We start from the raw sequence: 19,192 nt of genomic DNA on the forward strand, positions 1-19,192 counted from the left end.
CATTCCCTACTGCACAAAAATCCTTCCCTTTCTTTTGAAAGCTCCCTGGCATCCTTGTTTTTTTTTTTTAAATACTTTTTTATTCTAGCTTGTCTCCTCCAAATCCCTTCCCCTTTAATTAGAAAGGCTGTTTACTACATCATGTCTTTAGAATGCTGATGTGGGCACTGCTTCTCCCCAAAGGAGACAAATTTCAGTAGCATTTACACGTTGCTTTGATTATTAGCTATGTGGATTACACCCTTTGTATATTAGTCCCTAGCAAATTTTTAATTAGAGGTGGGCTTCCTCCTGCCACTCAGTGCTTCTGACAGTAATTCTCCCTTATGCCTAGATCTAGTCCTGACACTCTCCTGCTCAGAAATCTTCCGTGGCAGACTACTGCCTACCAAGTCAAACTCAAACTCCTCCTGGGTTGGAAAGCCCTCTACCCTTTGACAGGACCTGTCTAGACTTATTATATATCACTCCCTTCTCTGCACTCTCCTCTGTCCCTGGAACAAAAGCTGCCACAGTGATTTTGCTAACGCTGTTGCCTAGGCCTTGAATGTACTGTTCCTTTTTATTGAATTATTTTCCATCTTTTTAGGTTCAATTCAATTAAAGAAACCTCTATGAAGCTTCTCTGGCTTAACCACCTCCCCAGTGGTAAAGACCTTTCCCTCTCAAATTTCTCTTATGTAATACTTTTCTTTGTATCTCTCCAATACACTCATCATATGCTATTTCACGTTAAAGTTTATTGAAGGGTCTGCTCTGCTTACAATGGATGTTAAATAAATGTAGATTTCAATTGAATTGCTGTATGCATGAAAGTTGAGGCATTCCTTGACTTTCAAAATACCTGACTTACAAATGTTCTTTATGCAAGAGCAGCCAATCCACAGAAGAGTAAGGAATTTTTCCCAAACCATATGGTTCCTGTCTTGCTCCCAAATGGGTGGCCAGCAGCTGGATGGGAGGAGAGGAGGTATGTTCCTAATGCCATCCTATTCTTTCCTTGCTGTGCACAGCAGGCAGAATGTACTTTCTTAATATAAATACTATACATTGGCAGTGAAAAATAATATAAAACAATATGGTTGAAGATGTTTGGTATTACTGATACATTAGAGGTTAAATAGACTTTAGGGTGTTTGTATGGTAGTATGGAAATTGGGCTGAATGTGGACATAGAAGTTCTAAGTGGGAAGACTAGTCTAACCCATTAGCTGCGTGACCCTAAGTCACTTCATATGTCTCTGGGCCTCACTTTCCTCACCTGAAAAATGGGAATAATGCTATTCGTACTCTCTCCTTCATAGGGTTGACTAATGAAAGTATTTGTAAACCTTAAAAAAAAAACCATAGAAACATGAGTTGATATTAACCCAGGAGCCTAACTACCTTTTATAATATCCTTTCTATGGGAAAGTATGTCTGTCATTCCAAACAAATAACTTTTTGACATTTTTTTTTAAATTGGAAACTGCCTACAGTTTTTTTTTTAAATATACACATGCACACATACTATCCCCTCCCCCCAAGCACTTTTTAAATCACACATACATACATACATACATATATACACACTGAAAAGTGGGTAGGAAAATCTCTCATTTTCTACCCCTAAGGTTTTACTTGTAGAAGGTTGGCTAGGGGAAGTCCCATCATGTGGCAAGCTCGGTATACGTTACTGTTGGTTTGGTTTAGGTATAGACTTTATTTCTCTACTTGTCTATAGAGACATCTCCTGGCAGATCCTGAGATTGCAAGTCATGGTTGCAATGTTTTTCCTAAAAGAAAAGGGGGTGGAGTGGGGTGGCTTGGGGTGGGGGTAGTGTGGAAAGATACTGCATTCACTTGAACTAAACAAGGACATTTTTTCGAGCCTTCTTCCCTAGAGGAAGATGATCACAGTCCTTTTTTTTCCCTGATGGTCAATGAAAGAACCTAGGACAAATGACTAGAATTAATTGGAATACATTACTACCACGAGAATTTTTTTAAGGCAAAAGCAACCGGGAGGTGGCAGGCACAAAGAGAACTGGATTATGATTAACTTCGAACCCATCAGTGAAAGTGCAAAGTAAAGAGCGACAGATTTGGAGGCAGAGAACCTAATTCCAAAACACAGCTGTGGCGTTTACTCCAGGTATGATTTTGGTCAAGTCACTTCTCCTGGAGCAAGGAACTTGCCTGAGTCTCAGTTTTCTGATCTGTAGAATGAGACAATCAAACTCAACGACCTATAAGATTCTTACTTCTCATTTAAGAATAAAACTTTGGATGGGAATGCAAGGGGTAAAAATCATCCAAAATTCCTTCTCCATGACCTGAATACAGAACAGGGGTGTGCTGGAGGTGGTCATTGTTAAGTTTTCAATCTGAGAATTTATACCGCAGAAATTGGCAAATGTGCCAAATCAGAGCTTAAGTTATTATTTTGATGACTGTATAACCAGGGGTGGGGAACCTGTGGCCTCGAGGCCGCATGTGGCCCTCTAGGTCCTCAAGTGAGGCCCTTTGACAAAATCCAAACTTCACAAAATTCACTGGATTTAGTCAAAGGCCTGCACTTGAGGACCTAGAGGGCCACATGCAGCCTCAAGGTGGCAGGTTCCCCACCCCTGGTTATACAGTCATCAAAAAAATAACTTAAGCTCTGATTTGACACATTTGTCAATTCCTGAGGTATAACTTCTCAGGTTGAAAATTTAACAATGACCACCTCCAGCACACACCTGGATTCAGGTTTCCCACCCCTGGTACAGACTTGAGCAAGTGATGGAAAAAATGTTAATAGTGTAGATTAAATTTAAAAGCGTATTGTGCTCTCAGAAAGCTGGCTGTTAAACATTTACTAACGTACCTCTATCAGTGTCTATTTCTCTTATACTATGTATATATCTATCTCCCCTCCTCCTATCATATTATTATAATATCTTTGAAGACAGGACCTGTGTCATTTCTTAATCTTTCCATCCCCAGTGCTGAGTAGGGCCTTAAGAATATTTGGTTAATTAAATTAAATCAATCAATCAACTAAAGAACATTTATGAAATGTCTACCATATGCCAAGCACCCTACTAGTTCATGGTCATACAAAGACAAAAGCAAAAAGCCCATGCCCTCGGGGAATTTATAGGCTAGCTAGAAGTAGCAACATGGAAAGATTTTGGCATATACAGAAGAGATGTAAGATGATTTGGGAGGAAGGCACTTGCAACTGAGAGGATTGAGAAAAGGTTCATTTAGAAGGTGGCACTTGAGCTGAGCCTTGAAGTAAAGTAGGGATTCTAAGAGGTGGAGGTGGACGTGATAAGGGAGTACATTCCAGGCTTGGGGGTCAAGCCAATGTAAAACCATAGCGATGTAGTGCCACATATGACAATCAGCAAAGAAGCTAGTTTGGCTAGACTGCAGAGTATGTGAAAGGAAGCCATGAGTAAGAAAGCTAGAACAGATTGAGGACAGATTGTAAAAGACTTTAAATACCAACCAGGACTTTATATATTTCATCTTAGGTATAATAGGGAGTCACTGGAGTTCAGTGTGTAGGGGAATAACATAGTCAGACCTGTGTTTTAGGAAAATCACTTTGATAGCTATTTGCAAATTGGGCTGGAATGTGGAAAGGCTAGAGACAGGGAGGTCAATTAGAAAGTTATTAAAATGATCCAAGTGAGAGGAGATGAAGGCCTGATCTAGGGTGGTGGTTGTGTAGAAAGAAGGGAATGTATTTGTTATGGAGGTAAAAATAGCAATATTGGGTGATTGAATATGCAGAGTAAGAGCAAGGAGTTGAGGATGATTTTGAACTTGTGAATTCTGGTAACCTGAAAAATGGGGAAATTTGAAATAGGCATGATTTGGAGGGGAAGAAATGGGTCGTTTTGGACATGTTGAGTTTGAGACGGTCCAGTAGCAATTTGTGCTGTAAGACTAGAGCTCAAGATAGAGAAGAGAGCCAGACATGCAGATCTCTGAGTCATCTGCATGAAGATGATAATTAAAGCCATGTAAGCTGATGAGGTCATTAGGAAAGAGTAGAGAAAGATGGGAAGAGGGTCCAATGTAGAGCCTTATGACCCAGCAAAGGAGACTGAGAAAAAGTGGTCAGACAGGTTGAAGGAGAACCAATAGCAATGTCATAAAAACCCAGAGAGAAAAGACTATCAAGAAGGAGAGGATGGTTGACCATGTCTAATAGCGTAGAGAGGTCAAGAAAGAATTAAAGAGTATTATTTTTCTTTGCTCCAAAGGAGACAGTTGTTTGTTGTTGCTGAATCATATCAGTCATATCCCACTCTTAGTGAGCACATCTTGGAGTTTTCTTGGCAGAAATACTGGAGTGGTTTGCCATTTCCTTCTCCAGCTCATTTTACAGATGAGGAACTGAGGCAAACAAGGTTAAGCGACTGGCCAGATTTGAACTCATAAAGATTAGTCTCCCTGATCCCAAGCCCAGTGCTCTATCCACTGCACCACCTAGCTGTGTGATGTTACCTACATTCTAAATGTCACACTTTGAAAAAAATCTATTTGTCCCTCTATTTTTTTCTTCCTCTCAACTCTTACAATACCCTAGGTCACAAAAGCAGTGTCTGGCTGTCTCACTTGATTTTATTTTGGGGGTGGGGAGTTTGTCAGGGGAAGAAGGAGGGAAGCTTCCGTCAAATGGGATAAAATGCTGTCAAATAGGCCTTCTAAAACTGTTAAATACATAAATTAAAATATATTTATAGCATGATGTACAATGTCTCATTTTCCCCTTCATTCTTATTGGCCTGGGTATTTTAGAAAGACTGTAATTACCATAGTCCTAGAGTGACCTCTTGCTGCAAGATGTTATACAAGAGACTGGCTGACTCATAATTCCAAACCCTTATGTACTGCCAAGACAAGAAGATCCTAGCCATGGGGGTGGGGATGTATTCATATTTATGCATGGCACAAACCACCAGATATAACTTAATGATTTTTATGTTTCCTTACTTTGGAGAGCTAATGTTCTTCCCGCTATAGGACAATCATAAAAAGGAAACCCCTTTTTATTGCTTTTCTCTACATTTCCTGAATATGCTATGGAATGAACTGTTGAAATTTAACCTCTCACCTTAAACCTTTTGATCTAGTTCACTGAAATGGATTTCAAGTTTTATGGGAATCATACATGACAGGCTAGCCTACTTAATGAGAAAACAATTATTACGTCTGAGGGGCAGCAGTGTTTCCAGTGGGGTCTGTGACTTGAAACTCCAAGTTATCCGAATTCATTTCTGACAATGGATTGATGACATAAAGAATGATTTTGCTGTTTAGGTCCTTCTGACTGAATCTCTCCTGAATAAATTCACCTGAAAGTAAAGAATAAAGCAATTTTACACATTTCAGTTCAGTAAGAATTAATAAAATGATATGGTAACTTGATTTTATGACAAAAATTATATTAAAGATCAATAAAAGAGAGAAGCTGTGATATAATGGAAAGGGCCCTGGATTTGAAGCCAAAAGATCGAGTTCTAATCCCGGCTCTGACATTTATTAGTTGGGTGACTGTGGAGCTTTGTAAACCAGAAAGAACTACGGAAATGTCAACTATTGCCGTTACTAACATCAGCTTTCAAGAAGTTCCTGCTACTTTAAGAGCCGTACATCAGACATAAAATTCTCATCATAATGTTCTGGGTTCCTAATGTCTACTACCAGGTATTTTCACTGGCTGTCCCCCATGTCTGGAATTTTCTCCCTCTTCATCTCTGCTTCCTGGCTTCCTTAGCTTCCTTCGAGATCTAGCTAAAATTCCATCTTCTGTAAGAAACCTTTTCCTATCCTTTTCTCTCTTGATTGTTTTCAATTTATCCTGTGTGTGTCTTTTATGTATCTGGTTATTCATATGTGTCTCTCTCATTATATTGAGAGCAGGGATTGTCTTTTGCCTTTCTTCATATGTCTAATGCTTAGCACAGTGTCTTTCATATAGCAGGCACTTAATAAATGTTTATTAATTGACTGACTGAAAGAGTCCTATTTCTTTGCCTCAGGAAAATTTTGCCTGGAGATGACTTTTGGAAAACAGCAGGCAGAAAGGGAACAGAAGGAAGTACTAGGAAAATCTGCAATTCTGTAGCATTAGTATTATCATTCTGTCTGGCTTAGTACTTCGACCGTTGTCTCTACAAGGCAGAAATGGTATGCTACTGGAAAAATCATCGGGCAACTACAAATGACATTTTAAAATTAATTGACATCATTTGGAATTCATGATAGAACTGAAAATAAGTCACAAATATGAATTTCGGTCTGACAGTGTACCTTACTTGGTACATATTGCAATCTGGCACCTAAAAAAAAGTTGTAAACAATAAACAGCTGTGACTCTGCATTTGGTTTTCCCATTCAAGATGGATTAGGGAAGCTTGACTTGAAACCCTCTTTAGTCCTAGTATTGATTTATAAACTGCATCTATCACAAAGCCTCAGGGACTGTTTACCAAATGGTCATGCACTTAATTAAATTACTCTCTAACACTCCAATCCTTGATGTGAGCCACTGGGTATTTTAAAATGAGCAATTAGGAGGATTGAGAAACCCGGTACCTGTTGTTGTATTTTCCAGATGTCCGTACTGGGGGCCTCGTAAAATCTTAAAGATGATTTGGTTGTCCTCTGTATCAGGGTCAGATGCCTTCAGGACTCGAGATGTTATGTAAATCCCATAGCAGCCGTTTTTCAGAAACTCCACTTGGGAAGGGTACTTCAGATGGATGATGCGAGGAGGCTTTTTATCCAACTGGTCCACCTGAATTAGTACATTAGTTAGTTTAATGGATATTCCCTGACAAGGCTACATTCATAGCTCTAATAGTTATAAGATCACAAGCTTCTGAGAGCAGCAACTGATTCTTATCTCAACTTTTTAATCTCCTTCTCTTCCCCTTCCCTAGCACTTGTCTGGCTACACCCGGAACATTAAAGGTATTCAACATATGTTTACTGAATAAATGAATATACAGATAACTATGAAGCATCTTTTATTCCAAGGGGCTCAAAGGTACTGGATCATTTCTTCCCAATTTCTCCTTCCAAAGACCAGGAAGGGGTTGGGGTACAGAAAAGGAGTACAGATTTCTATTTGTTCCTATCTTCTAGGTCTGCCTTCTCTTTCTGCATGTCAGCTTAAAAAGGGAAAGGGGAAAGGGGAGTTAGTTTGTGTATTTTACATGTTTTGTTATTTCTAACTGGTTACCTCATTAGATAGAACTTTCTTCTAGCATATATTAATCTACAGTCAGAATTCAGCCTTAATCCTGGCCAGTCATATCGCTTTCAGGAAATGAAAAGAGTAGGGTGAAAGGAAGGGGGTGAGGCAGAGTGTGGCTGTATTAGCCAAAAATTCATAACCAATAGTGAGTTAGGAGCATCACATTAGTCTCTTCCTGCCTGTAGTTTCCCCGATATCTCAAAAATACTATAAGCAAATGAATATTTGTTACAAGGGTTTTGCTTTTTCTCTTTTTTCAATGGGAAGGGCAGAGCATAGATGGGAGAGAGAGAAAACAGATTTTTCTTTATTAAAAATTAAATTAAAAAACAAAACAAAAAATAAATCATGGAACCACACAAAAGATACTACAGTCAACTTAATATGCCAAGCCTAACAAGGCACTGGCGCACATAAGCAAATAACAGCAGAGTAAAAAATAAAATAAAATATACTAGTACTTCTCTAATTGTGAGGGTTAGAAGAGAGAAAGCTTTTGTGGTGGGAGGGGAGATAGCTTGTCATTGGGAATCTCCAGGGACATTAGAGGTAGTTGGGGAAGGAAGAAGGGACAAAAGAAAAGGAGAGAAAAAAACCCCTGAACTTAAAGAGAATTGATAAAGAAAATAAATACCAATCAAATAGATTTTTTTCTTTTGCTTTATATCTCCTCATTATCATTAATAAGGCCTCTTAGTCTTACTGAATTTCATGTCCTGGAGGGTACAATTCTTTAAAAATGAATTTCTAGGTATAATATACTGGAGGCCTGGATGTATAACAGGCCCAGTTAAAAATATTTGAAAACAAGGCTTTCTTTGGAAGCCTATATCCCAGTGATGACTCATGTTGGCTTGCCTGGAAATCTGCACAGAAATGCCAAATCCAAAGAAAGAAAGCAGCAGCTATGTAGTGTGTGAGAGTGTGTGTGTGTGTGTGTGTGTGTGTGTGTGTGTGTGTGTGTGTGTGTTGTAAAGGATGACTACAGGAATCAGTTATGGCATCTGAAAGAGACAAATACAAAATCCCTATAAAAGAATGTGTGGTTTTAAATGCCAGTATCAGTAAAGTACATTTGTCTCTTCCACTTGGCAAATCCACAAAGTCTGCCCTCAGTTAAACTGCTCCTTAAAATAATAATTCACAGCAGAGGCATGTCAACAGAATGGCAAAAGGAGCACTTGCCACAGGATTTTCTGGGCTTGGGGACCCGAAAGAATCATGTGGCATTTCCAAATAATGACTCTTCTTTGGTGATGGCTGCATTGCTCAGGGTTCCACTGGTTTTTAATCTTTGCATATTTGGCCACGTCACTCATCTGTTCAAAAGCTCCTGTGGTTTCTTATTACCTACAGATTGAAAGCAAATCTCTCTTGTGGACATTCAAGGCCCCCCACAATCTGATGTCCCCTTGCCCTTTCAGCCTAATTTCCCATCCCTTAACATGATCCATGCTCAAAACAAACTGGACATCTCTTGGTCCCATGGATATGGTCTGTGCCGTTCCCTCTTTCATGCCTATGATCACACTATTCCCTGATGTTCAAAATGTTCCTTTTCCCTTTTTTATCTGTTGAATTCATATCCACCTTTTAAGTCCCAATTCAAATGCCATGGTTTCCTCTAATTTCTCTAAGGATAATGACTTTCCCCCTCGTACCTGACGTAGTATATTCTATCTTCTAATGCACTTATTGTGGAATATCATTTTGTATTTTTCTTTCCTTCCCTTGCCCCACTAGATTCTAAACTCTGTGAAGGCAGAGATCATATCTTAACTAAACCTTGCATTTCCCTTGCACCTAGTACAATGCTCTTGAAATTTTCATTGAATAAATGAGCAAATGAAAGAATTAATTCATTCCGGAATCCAAGAGATGAGTTTGGACCAAATATATCACTCATTGGTGGGTATTACTTGGCCAGAAAAAGTCCGTAAAGTCAAGAGACAATCACATAGTCTCAGAACTAGAAGAAACTTTAGAGACCACCTGGTCTAACCTATAACTGAACAAAAATCCCTTCTCCATTAGCAAGTGTTAATGCAGCTCTTGCTAAAGAGCCCTGATGAAGGAGAAACCATGTTGCCCCCCAAGACAGCACATTCCACTTCTCTTGAATAGTTCCAATGGTTAGAAAGCTTCCCCCTCCCCCATTAAATCTATATTTTCTGTTCTTCAACCTCTATCCATTCTGCCCTCTAGGGTAAATCAGAGCAATCTAATACTTTTCCCACTAATAACCCTTCAAGTACTCAAAGATTGTTTTTATTTTTATTTTATTTTATTTTGAGGGGGAAGGCAGGGCAATTGGGGTTAAGTGACTTGCCCAAGGTCACACAGCTAGTAATTGTGTCAAATGTTTGAGGCCAGATTTGAACTCAAGTCCTCCTGACTCCAGAGCCAGTGCTCTACTCACTGTGCCACCTAGCTGCCCCAAAGATTATTTTTATTTACCCTAAGTCTTCTCTTCTCCAAGTTATTACCAGTTCCTTTAATTGATATTCATTTGGTGTAATGGAAGGAGCCCTGCATGAGAAGATCTTTGTGTAAATTCTGCCTCTGCTACTTCCTGTGTCATCTTGGGCCTCAGTTTCCTCATCTGCAATATGCAGTGGTTGCCTACAAATATATCACCTTGCACTTGATTTTACTACCCTGCTAGTTCTTCCTATAGATCTCCTCTTCCTGACTACAGTCCTTTGAGAAAGGTGCCAACACTCAGTGCCTCCATTTCCTTCCCTCTCACTCTCTTATTTCTCTGCAACCTGGCTTCTGATCTCACCTTTTAACTGGAACTGCCCTCTCCAAAGTTACCAATGGTCTCTAATTGCCAAATCTAATAGCTTTGTCTTACTTTGTCTTCATCCTCCTCGACTTCTCTGCAGCCTTTAGATACTATTGATCATCTCCTCCAGGATACTCTCTCCAGATTAGGTTTTTATGACACTACTTGCTCCAATTTTCATTTTGTATCCCCTATCAGACTGTGAGCTCTTGGAAGACAAAGAATAGTTTTCATCTTTGTATCCCTAGCAATTAGCAAAAGGCCTGGCACATAGTAGGCATTTAATAAGTGCCTGCTGTCTATCCTTCTTGGTGTCCTTTGTTGCATCTTCGTTCAAATCGTATCGACTAATTCTGGGTACCCCCTAAACCTGTAGCCTGTTCCCTCCTCCCTTTGCTCTACACTATTTCACTTAGTGATCTCATCAGCTTCCACAGGTACAATTATCATCTCTATGCAGATGATTCCTAAATCTATATATCCAGCCTTAGTCTTTCTTCTGATTTGCAGTCACACCTCCCCAGCTACCTCTTGGACACCTCCAATGGGACGTCCTGAAGGCATTGCAAATTCAACATGTCCAAAGTAGAGTTCATTTTTTCTCCCAAACCTCCCTCAATTCCCAAGTCCTATATGACTGTCAGGGTCATCATCATCTTCCTGGTTTCTTAGCATCTCATGATTTTGGGGAAATATCTTTTTCATTTGGACTCTGTGCTATACATTTTTCATGATTATGAAGAAAACCTTTGTTGAGTATACATCAGCCCATTTATGCCTCCTTTGAGAACCAGAGGGACAGCATTCAATTAATTAAAAACCTCTATTGTTACATTTCACGTAATTTTAACATGCATGGGAAATAATATATTAGAGAAGAGTCTTTAAAGTAACCTTGGTGCTACTAAAATGAATGCTTTTTTATGATCCCTAACCAATAGTGAAAATGGAAATCTTGTAATATCCCCTCTTTTCAGTCGATTACATAACTTCAAAATTGTGATCTGTTGTAGAACATAATTTGCAAAAGCCCATCTGTTCCCTTTTCCTACCTTCATCATATAGACCTTGATGCATATGTAGACTAGTCTCAAAAATTTTGGAGAGACAGGAACTTAGGCATGTAAGTGGGTAGGTATTGACACTTTCTCACTTGCCTTAGGGGGATAATAATATCGTCTTAGATTTTGGGGGAAGAGGAAACAAACAAAATGAGAGTTGAATATCTCCACCTCCTCTCCATCATCCACTTCATTATCGTATCCACATCAAGTTCTTATCCTTCTTTGAGTTTCCTTTTCCTCCCCAAACCCCAAATAATTAAAAAAAATTTTTTTGTTGTTCTTAGCATTCTCCACAAGTCTCAGATTATTCCACTTTTCTTACAGGATTATTTTGTCCTTCATTACCTATCCTCACTTTCATCTTGTGTACATTTCTTTTTAAATTCTAAATTGATAATCAGTTTTCTGAGAGTATACATCCATTCTCTTTAGATAACCCTTCCTTTCTCTTCTCAATAGAATTATTTGTGTTTGTGCTTTCAGAATATCATTCTTAAAAGGGATCTCATTCATAGAGTCAACTTCCTCTGTAGAATTTTAGTCCATGAGATCCTACATCCAAATCTATCATGAATGTCTGACTATTCCTAGCTTTTTTCTCTCTATCACAAATTCTAAGATGACGGGGTCACTTTCCTCACAAACTTCCTATCAATTCCACCCTAACAACCAATTCTTCCTTGTTGGTGAGAATGAGATCCAGAATAGAATTTCCCTTTTTTGGTTTTCCCAAGTTCTGAAAGATGAAATTATCATTAAGCTAAGCCAAGAACTCATGTACCTTGGATTGGGATGGTATATCTTAGAGGAGTCATTAGCAGACCACAATTCTGGATGGGCCTCATCAGCAAAGCCTTCCCCCATATCACCAATGTCAACTCCATTATACCTCCTCCTTTCCTGTTACATATCATTTAATGATCCTTCACCCTCTTTCATCTGTCCTTCTAATAAGTACTCCAAGGTTGTCTTTACCCCTTTCTTTCTATCCAAATCAAATTTCTTTATATACCAGAGCTCAGGCAAAAATTAAACAAAATTAAGTCTTTCTTCTTCTCCCCAGCTGAAAGCAATTGTTCCGCCTTAAATTTTACTAAATCATTTTGTCTAAATTTATCCTTTTCTTCTGTCACATTCTACCTTGCATCATACTTCTTTGTATCTGTACCATAGTTCTCATATTTGACTACAGGATCCTTAAGGGAATGGATTGGTTATTTTCCATCATTATACCCCCAGTGCAAAGGACTTTGCTTATTTTTAATATGTGTTTGTTGCATCAAATTGTTGGATTAGTTTTAAAACATTCAAACTTTAGTCAAACTAAGGAAGGTGATATAATATTTTTCTCCTTTTTAACATCAGAGGAACTCTGATATACCCAATGCATACTCCTATTTTTTTCTTTTTTTCATGTAGAATGAGCTTAACCAAAGCTTGGCTTGAATTGAGAACCAGGCTATATTTTCTGCTCTTTGACTAATGAAATAAAAACTGTATTAAAAAAAACCCTAAATTCATTCATTACTCATACATTTATTAAGTACTAGTAGACTGCCTCTGTGGGTCAGACATCCCCATAAATCCTAAGGATTTCCAGGTGTTGCCATTCATCCTGTAGCCGCACCCTTGGGACCTCTGGGTCTTTCCATCTACTCTATGACTCTTTACGTGTTGTCTTCTCTAATTAGAACATGAGTTCCCTGATATCAGGGATTGCATTCCTTTTCTATTTGTATCTGAGCACTTAGCACAATGTTTGGCACACAAGAAACACTTAATAGAACATTCTTCATTCGTTGACATGTGTATTGTGCACAGTACAAAATTGAGAGTGAGGTAAACCCAGATATCCATTATTACTTGCATGAATAACTCGCAAATCACCAAATATTTTCTTCAAAAACAAACCAAAAGCTAATAAAATGCAAGGCTATGTTCCCATGTTGGATTATACCATAAGACAGGGAAGCTTTCTTTTGTATTGATTTAGTCATGGATCTAGCAGGCAGCGATTAGAGGACTTTTCATACTTGCCTGAATAATAAAGGACACAGGTTCATTCAACACTCTTCCATCCACAACAAAGCCTTGATTTGCCCTGTCAGTAGCCATAAAGGTAAACCGGTCGATCTGTGAGTTTCCTCCCAGGTGCTTGTAGGCCACATTCATGTTGTCCACTTCTTGCTGTGTGAAATTGTACTGTGTGAGAACCATCCCCCGAAGATAGAGCTGTCCGTACTGGGGGAGCTGGGACAAGAGGAAGGTTAAGTTTTCTGTTGGAGTGTCTGGGTCAGAAAGTTGAAGGACATCTGGAGAGAGGACAGCCGTGGCACTTTCCATTATTCTTAGCCCCTTGTTCCTGGTCACCACAGGCAAGGCTTGGTCAATAATCTCCAGCATGATCTCAAACACTCCGTGCTTTGTCTTTAGTCCATTGCTCACGACGAATCTGGCAAAGAGAGGCAAGGTAGCCTTCAGCATGGATGCTTGTTTCACCATCTACTGGAATGAAATGATAATACACACCTTTACTGAAGTATTTGCCTTGAAGTGACTCTAAAACGAAAAAAATCAAAGACTTCTCAAAGGAAGCCTTATGAGTCATTCATTGAGGTACAGTGGAAAGATCAAAGACACTAAATAAGAAGGTTTAAATTCTACCTATGACACCTTACTACTTATGTGACCTTGGAGAAATCATTTAACCTCCAGGAACTTGGTTTCCTTATGTATAAAATGAGGGGATTAGAACGAAATGGCCTCTGAGAACCCTTCTACCTCTAGATCTATGATGCTATGCTCTGTACAGAAAAGTATTTGTATAATATATAATGTACATATATAGATGCGTGTTGAGTTGAATGGAATAGAACTGAACTTCCTTAGAATATGCGAATCATAAAATGGAGCGTCTTGTTTGGCCGTGCTATTTTTCAGACTATTCTACCAAATGAGTGAAAGATAAGCACATTCATATCTTCCTAGTGGGGGTAGGGGTGTGGGGTGGTTGTGTGTTTTTTGTCTCCTGGGCATTCTTAATGAACCACTAATAGACCTGAGTTGGGGCTAAAACCAGAAAGGTAATAAACAGAGTCAATCTAACTAATCCACTGCTCCCACTATATTCTAACCATCAAACCGAATTCATCTATAAACTCATTGTGGGCAAGAACCATGTTTAATCCCTACTTGATAAGTGTCCAGAACATGGAGAAAGAATTTCATAGTGGACTAAATATTAGCCTTGGAATCTAAAGACCTATATTCTAATCCTGTCTCTAATGTTTACTGGCTGTGTGATTTCAGGTCAAGTCACTTATCCTCTCTGGACCTTGGTTTCTTCACACACACACACACACACACACATATATACACATATATATACACATACATACATATATAATGTATATCCATATCCATACACATACAAATACACACACACACACACACACACACACACACACACACATATATATATATATATATATATATATATATAGAGAGAGAGAGAGAGAGAGAGAGAATTAGGATTAAATAATAGTTGATATTCAATAATTATCAATATTAAATAATATTTGCCATGTTGACCTCATAGCAGTCTATAAGTCTATGAAGGTACTTGCTGTAAATCAGCTCAGCTAAACCTTCTGCCAGGGGGTGAAGCATGCCTTCATATTCATAGGCTTAGAATAAGAAGGTGCCTTAGAGGCTAATCCAACCCTCTCAACCAAAGCCTCAGAGAGGGAAAGTGATTTGCTCAAGGTCACACAGGAAGTAAGGGAACAGAGCCAAAATCCAACCCGGCCCAAGTTCTTTGACTCCAAATTCAGTACTTGTTCCATAGTATTTCAGTCTTTAGCTCTCCTGGAACCTTGGACTCTGCTTTGGATTCACCCTTTTGGCTGTGTAGCCCATAAACTAATTGGTCAGACTCAAAAACTCTATATTCTCCTGGGGTTTGCATGCTTTTGTTTTCCCTTAGATACAAGTCTTTCTTGCTGGAATATGCAGAGCTCTCATCTTAGCCAGCCTCCCATAGGCCAAGGCAGGGCAAAGAATCTATCCCTGGCCACCATTACTGCAACCTCTGATATTCCAATGGAGGTAGGATCTCACTGATGTGGGCAATCCCACAAACCATAGAGATTACAACTCAACCATTCCATCTCACCCTGTGCAACTCCTCACTTCCATGAGTTCCTGCAAATCCTCTACAGGGCATTCCTTGAGCATCTTTTCTATTTCTTTTGACATCACCTATCTTTTCTATATCTCCTAACAAATACCAAAGGAATACAGGAATGCTCCATCAGTCATACCATGATTTTGCTAATGATTAATTCCCCTTTGTTTCTGGTCATACATTTCTCTAACAAAATTCTTTATGAGACTTTTCCTGCACAATTGCTAGTGGGGGGTAAGGTATGACCACTTCCTAATATTCATTCTGCATCCCTCTATTGTTCTTTAGGTGACCTGAAAGCCTGATCCTTTGGAAACTATGGAATTTAATGAGTTGGGTACATGGGGTCCCTAAAAGAATATTGGTGCTAAAAATGGGCCTTTACTTAAGTGGCCTCTAGCTTGCACAAAGTGCTGGACCTGGAGTTAAGAAGACTTGAGTGCAAATACAGCCTCAGACGCTTAGTAGCTGTGTGATCCTGGGCAAGTCATTTTAAATCTCAGTCTGCCTCAGTTTCCCCATCTGTAAAATAGTGATAACAATAACACCTACTTCACAGGGTTGTTGTGAGGATCAAATGAAATAATATTTGTAAAGTGCTTTGCAAACCTGAAAGCACTATATAAATGTTAGCAATTATTACTAAAATTTGGGGTCCCTGAAACAAGTGCCTAATGACATTCTTAACACATTCCAGTTAACTTGACAAGATTAAACAATATATTTTCCATCCATCTCCTTCTACTTGAAGGCTACCATTTTATATCTTTTATTTTGATAGTCTGTCTTGGGCTCTCTGCTACAGGGAATGAAGTGCTGGCATTTGAACCAAAAAAAAAAATAACTAACAAAATCCTGGACAGGCCAGTCCCGGGATCACTAAAATCTACTCTGTGCTTCCCTGACCTTTTAGAGGTCACTAAGGTTTTTTTCCTATGTTATACAGGCTGTCCATCTAAAACTCCTCTCACTGTCTGGCATCACTGCTTGACGATCAGGGTCTGACCAACTTGTAAACAGGCACTCTGCCATCAGACAGATGGGAACGAGCGTAGGCAGGCCAGAGACCATATATGAGTAAGAAATATGTTTACTGAGGACCGTATTCCCAGCTGGGAGCATCAAGGCAGCTGTCAGAGCTGACCTCAAGCTCATGTGCCAACAGTGAGAGGGATGTGATAACTAACATTGCTAGGTCAAGTATAAAACTATGATGATACAAGTAACAGTGAAAAGTATCCGTGAACCAAGGTAGGTATCAAAAGTGTCCAAAGTAATATGTACAGTCAACTCATTCCCCATTATTAATTTTAAAAAATTTTAAATCCTCCTCTTTAAATCTCTATAGATAAATTGGGGGGGAGGAATCTGCTCAAATTACAGTGTAAGATGATACAAGTGAGATGAAGTTACAATACAAGATTTGATCATAAGATCATAAGATTGGAGCTAGAACCCTAGACAGGGGCCATTTAATCCCAGGCCCTTTTTTATGGACGAGGAACCTGAGGTCTCAGTTAATTTTATCTCCCAGTGGTTTCCCAATGACTCCAAAGAATAACCTCTAAACACATTTATGAAGTTTCAAAGCCACAAAGTAGATGATTTAAAAAATTATCTTCCTTTCTCCAGAAAATGTATTGGTTGGTGCCATCAAGGCAGCGTCTCTTTCTATGTGGCCATTTTATTTATTTCCATTCACTACTCATCCTCCTCTCTATCCCCCCTAGGGAAAGAGTCAGCAGCCAAGCTCACCATCATTCTCATGAAATCTGGGGGATGAATCTCAGATTTAGTTAGGGTTTGTGGCATGGTTTGATATCACCATTACCATGGTAAAGTGTTCAAGCTTTCTGCATTTCCTTGGCAATGGAATTGGCTTAAGAATCTGCCATCTGTCATGGCATTTAGAAGATAAAAATGGAATCATAAACAGTGCCAGCTTTTAAAAAAAAAGGAGTAGAGCCTGCATGTCAAAATGGAGGACATTAGCATGTTCTTTTAGCGCCCGGCTGCCAGCATCTGCAGTCAGGTTGCTAATCACTCGGTGTCATCTGTCCCAGCGCATGCTGCCAAATCTTTCTTCCAGGCCAGCAGCACCAAACAATGCAGGAGAAATTTATGATTCAAAAAAATATTTTTGCAGAAGGCAAAATCTGATCATTAAATTCCCCTATTTAATTAATGTTGCCATTCCTTACGCTAAAAAGGAGATGAGGGGAAAAAAATCCTAAACTCTCTGCCACAGAATTTATCTCCACTACCCATCCAAATTCCTTGCCAAATTCTAACAGCAAGCAGCATAAATTTGGGTGATTAGACTAGTTGCATATATTTAATTTTTAAAAAGCATCACCATCATACTTTCATTAAAACAGGCTTTCAGCTTTGGTTTAGTGCCACTTGACAAATAGCATGGTGGTGCACTATTGGGTTAGTGAGACAACAAGATTAAAAATATGAGCATTGGGCAGATGCTGGACTCTTCCATTATAAATATGTAAGGTTACCAACCAAACATCAAAATGAGACATAGAAGATGTTCCTTCAAATGATTCCATTTTAATTCTCTCTCCCCAACTTAAAAAATACCAACTATTACTGCCTCTGGCTGTAGGATAGATGCTACATCCTGGGCAAAAATGATGGCAGAGGAGTCAAGAAATTGAAAGAGGATGAACAGAGAGCTATTTGCTCTGAGGTGCTCTCTATCTCCAAACACTGATTTAGACTTTTAGAGCTAGACCTAAGAGAACTCTCTTGTTTAGCCCTTTTGTTTTACAGACGAGACAGCCGAGTGACTTATGTGAGTAGTTACTTATACAAGGTCACCCAGGTAGTGAAGAGCAGAGCTAGGATTGGAATCCAGCCCTCCTGACTCCAAGGTCAGAACCCTTTCCCTTATACCAAACCTCTACCTTAAAGCTCATATAGCTGCTCAGTTAACCACGGAAGTAACTTATTTCAGCATGAAAAGTTCATTATTAACTTTTAAAGTTTGTAGATTTTTCTCATCCTAAAGACAACTATCCTTTCTCCTCTTTACCCAACATCCCTCTCTCTCTCTCTGTTCCGTCATCTCTTTCAACTCCCAACCTTTCCTGCCTCCACCCCCTGACATAGACATAAGTCCATTCTTTATATATCACTTTTCTCATTGAATAATTGAACTTAAATATAGTTTCATCTTTACTTTGTCTACCACAAGCCCAAAATTTGTAGGACTGTAGGATTTACAACTGGGAAGGATCTTAGAAATCATTCCATTGAATTCAATGAAAAAATAAATTGAAATGTTTTCTTAAGGTGTCTCTCACCTCCTCCTTCCAGATAGGCATCTCTTTTAATCCAGAATTAATGAAAGAGGAGGAAAAGTTCAGCAAAACTAACCAGTATATTGAAAAAGTCTGACATTATATGCAATGTTCCATAAGCATTAACCTTTACATTTTACAGAAGAAGAAACTGAGCCATAAATGGCGAAAGTAACTGGCCTAAATCACAGGTGGTTAAATCAGAATTGGAACTCAGGTCCTCTAACTTCAGATCTTGTGATCTTTCCAATGTACTATGCTATATCCTTTTGTAGATTGCTTTGAGATCCTTATGGCTAGGCATTACATCCATCTCTTCCTACATCCCTATGACTTAGGAAAACAGCCAAATATTTATTATTCACAGGCCAACTCCCACCATTTCAGAGCACGGGCTCATCAAAAGTCCATTTCATGGTGTCCTTAACAGACAAGTCAAGTATGAAAATAGAAAATTACCAGTGAAATTCTGTTGTCACCATAATCAGAAGAAGTCAGAATTGAGATTCAGAGGTGAGGATAAGCACAGATCCCATGTCTAATTGCTCTCCTCTAGAGGCAGGGAGATAAATTCAGCTAACATGGAGGTATCAT

General features: G+C 39.0%; 1 protein-coding gene across 1 annotated transcript in view; it reads right to left on the bottom strand.

The window, feature by feature from the left end:
* FREM1 (FRAS1 related extracellular matrix 1) overlaps nucleotides 1-19,192 on the bottom strand; it is a 141,939-nt gene that overhangs the window by 28,931 nt on the left and 93,816 nt on the right. Inside the window, exons 24-26 of the mRNA XM_036737466.1 lie at nucleotides 13,136-13,550; nucleotides 6,583-6,784; nucleotides 5,195-5,339 (exon numbers count right to left, since the gene is read on the bottom strand). Of these exons, the coding sequence (XP_036593361.1) occupies nucleotides 5,195-5,339; nucleotides 6,583-6,784; nucleotides 13,136-13,550 (762 nt within the window). The remainder of the gene's footprint in view (nucleotides 1-5,194; nucleotides 5,340-6,582; nucleotides 6,785-13,135; nucleotides 13,551-19,192) is intronic.

The sequence above is a fragment of the Trichosurus vulpecula genome, chromosome 9 (genome assembly GCF_011100635.1).
Source record: "Trichosurus vulpecula isolate mTriVul1 chromosome 9, mTriVul1.pri, whole genome shotgun sequence".
Classification (NCBI taxonomy): Eukaryota; Metazoa; Chordata; class Mammalia; order Diprotodontia; family Phalangeridae; genus Trichosurus; species Trichosurus vulpecula.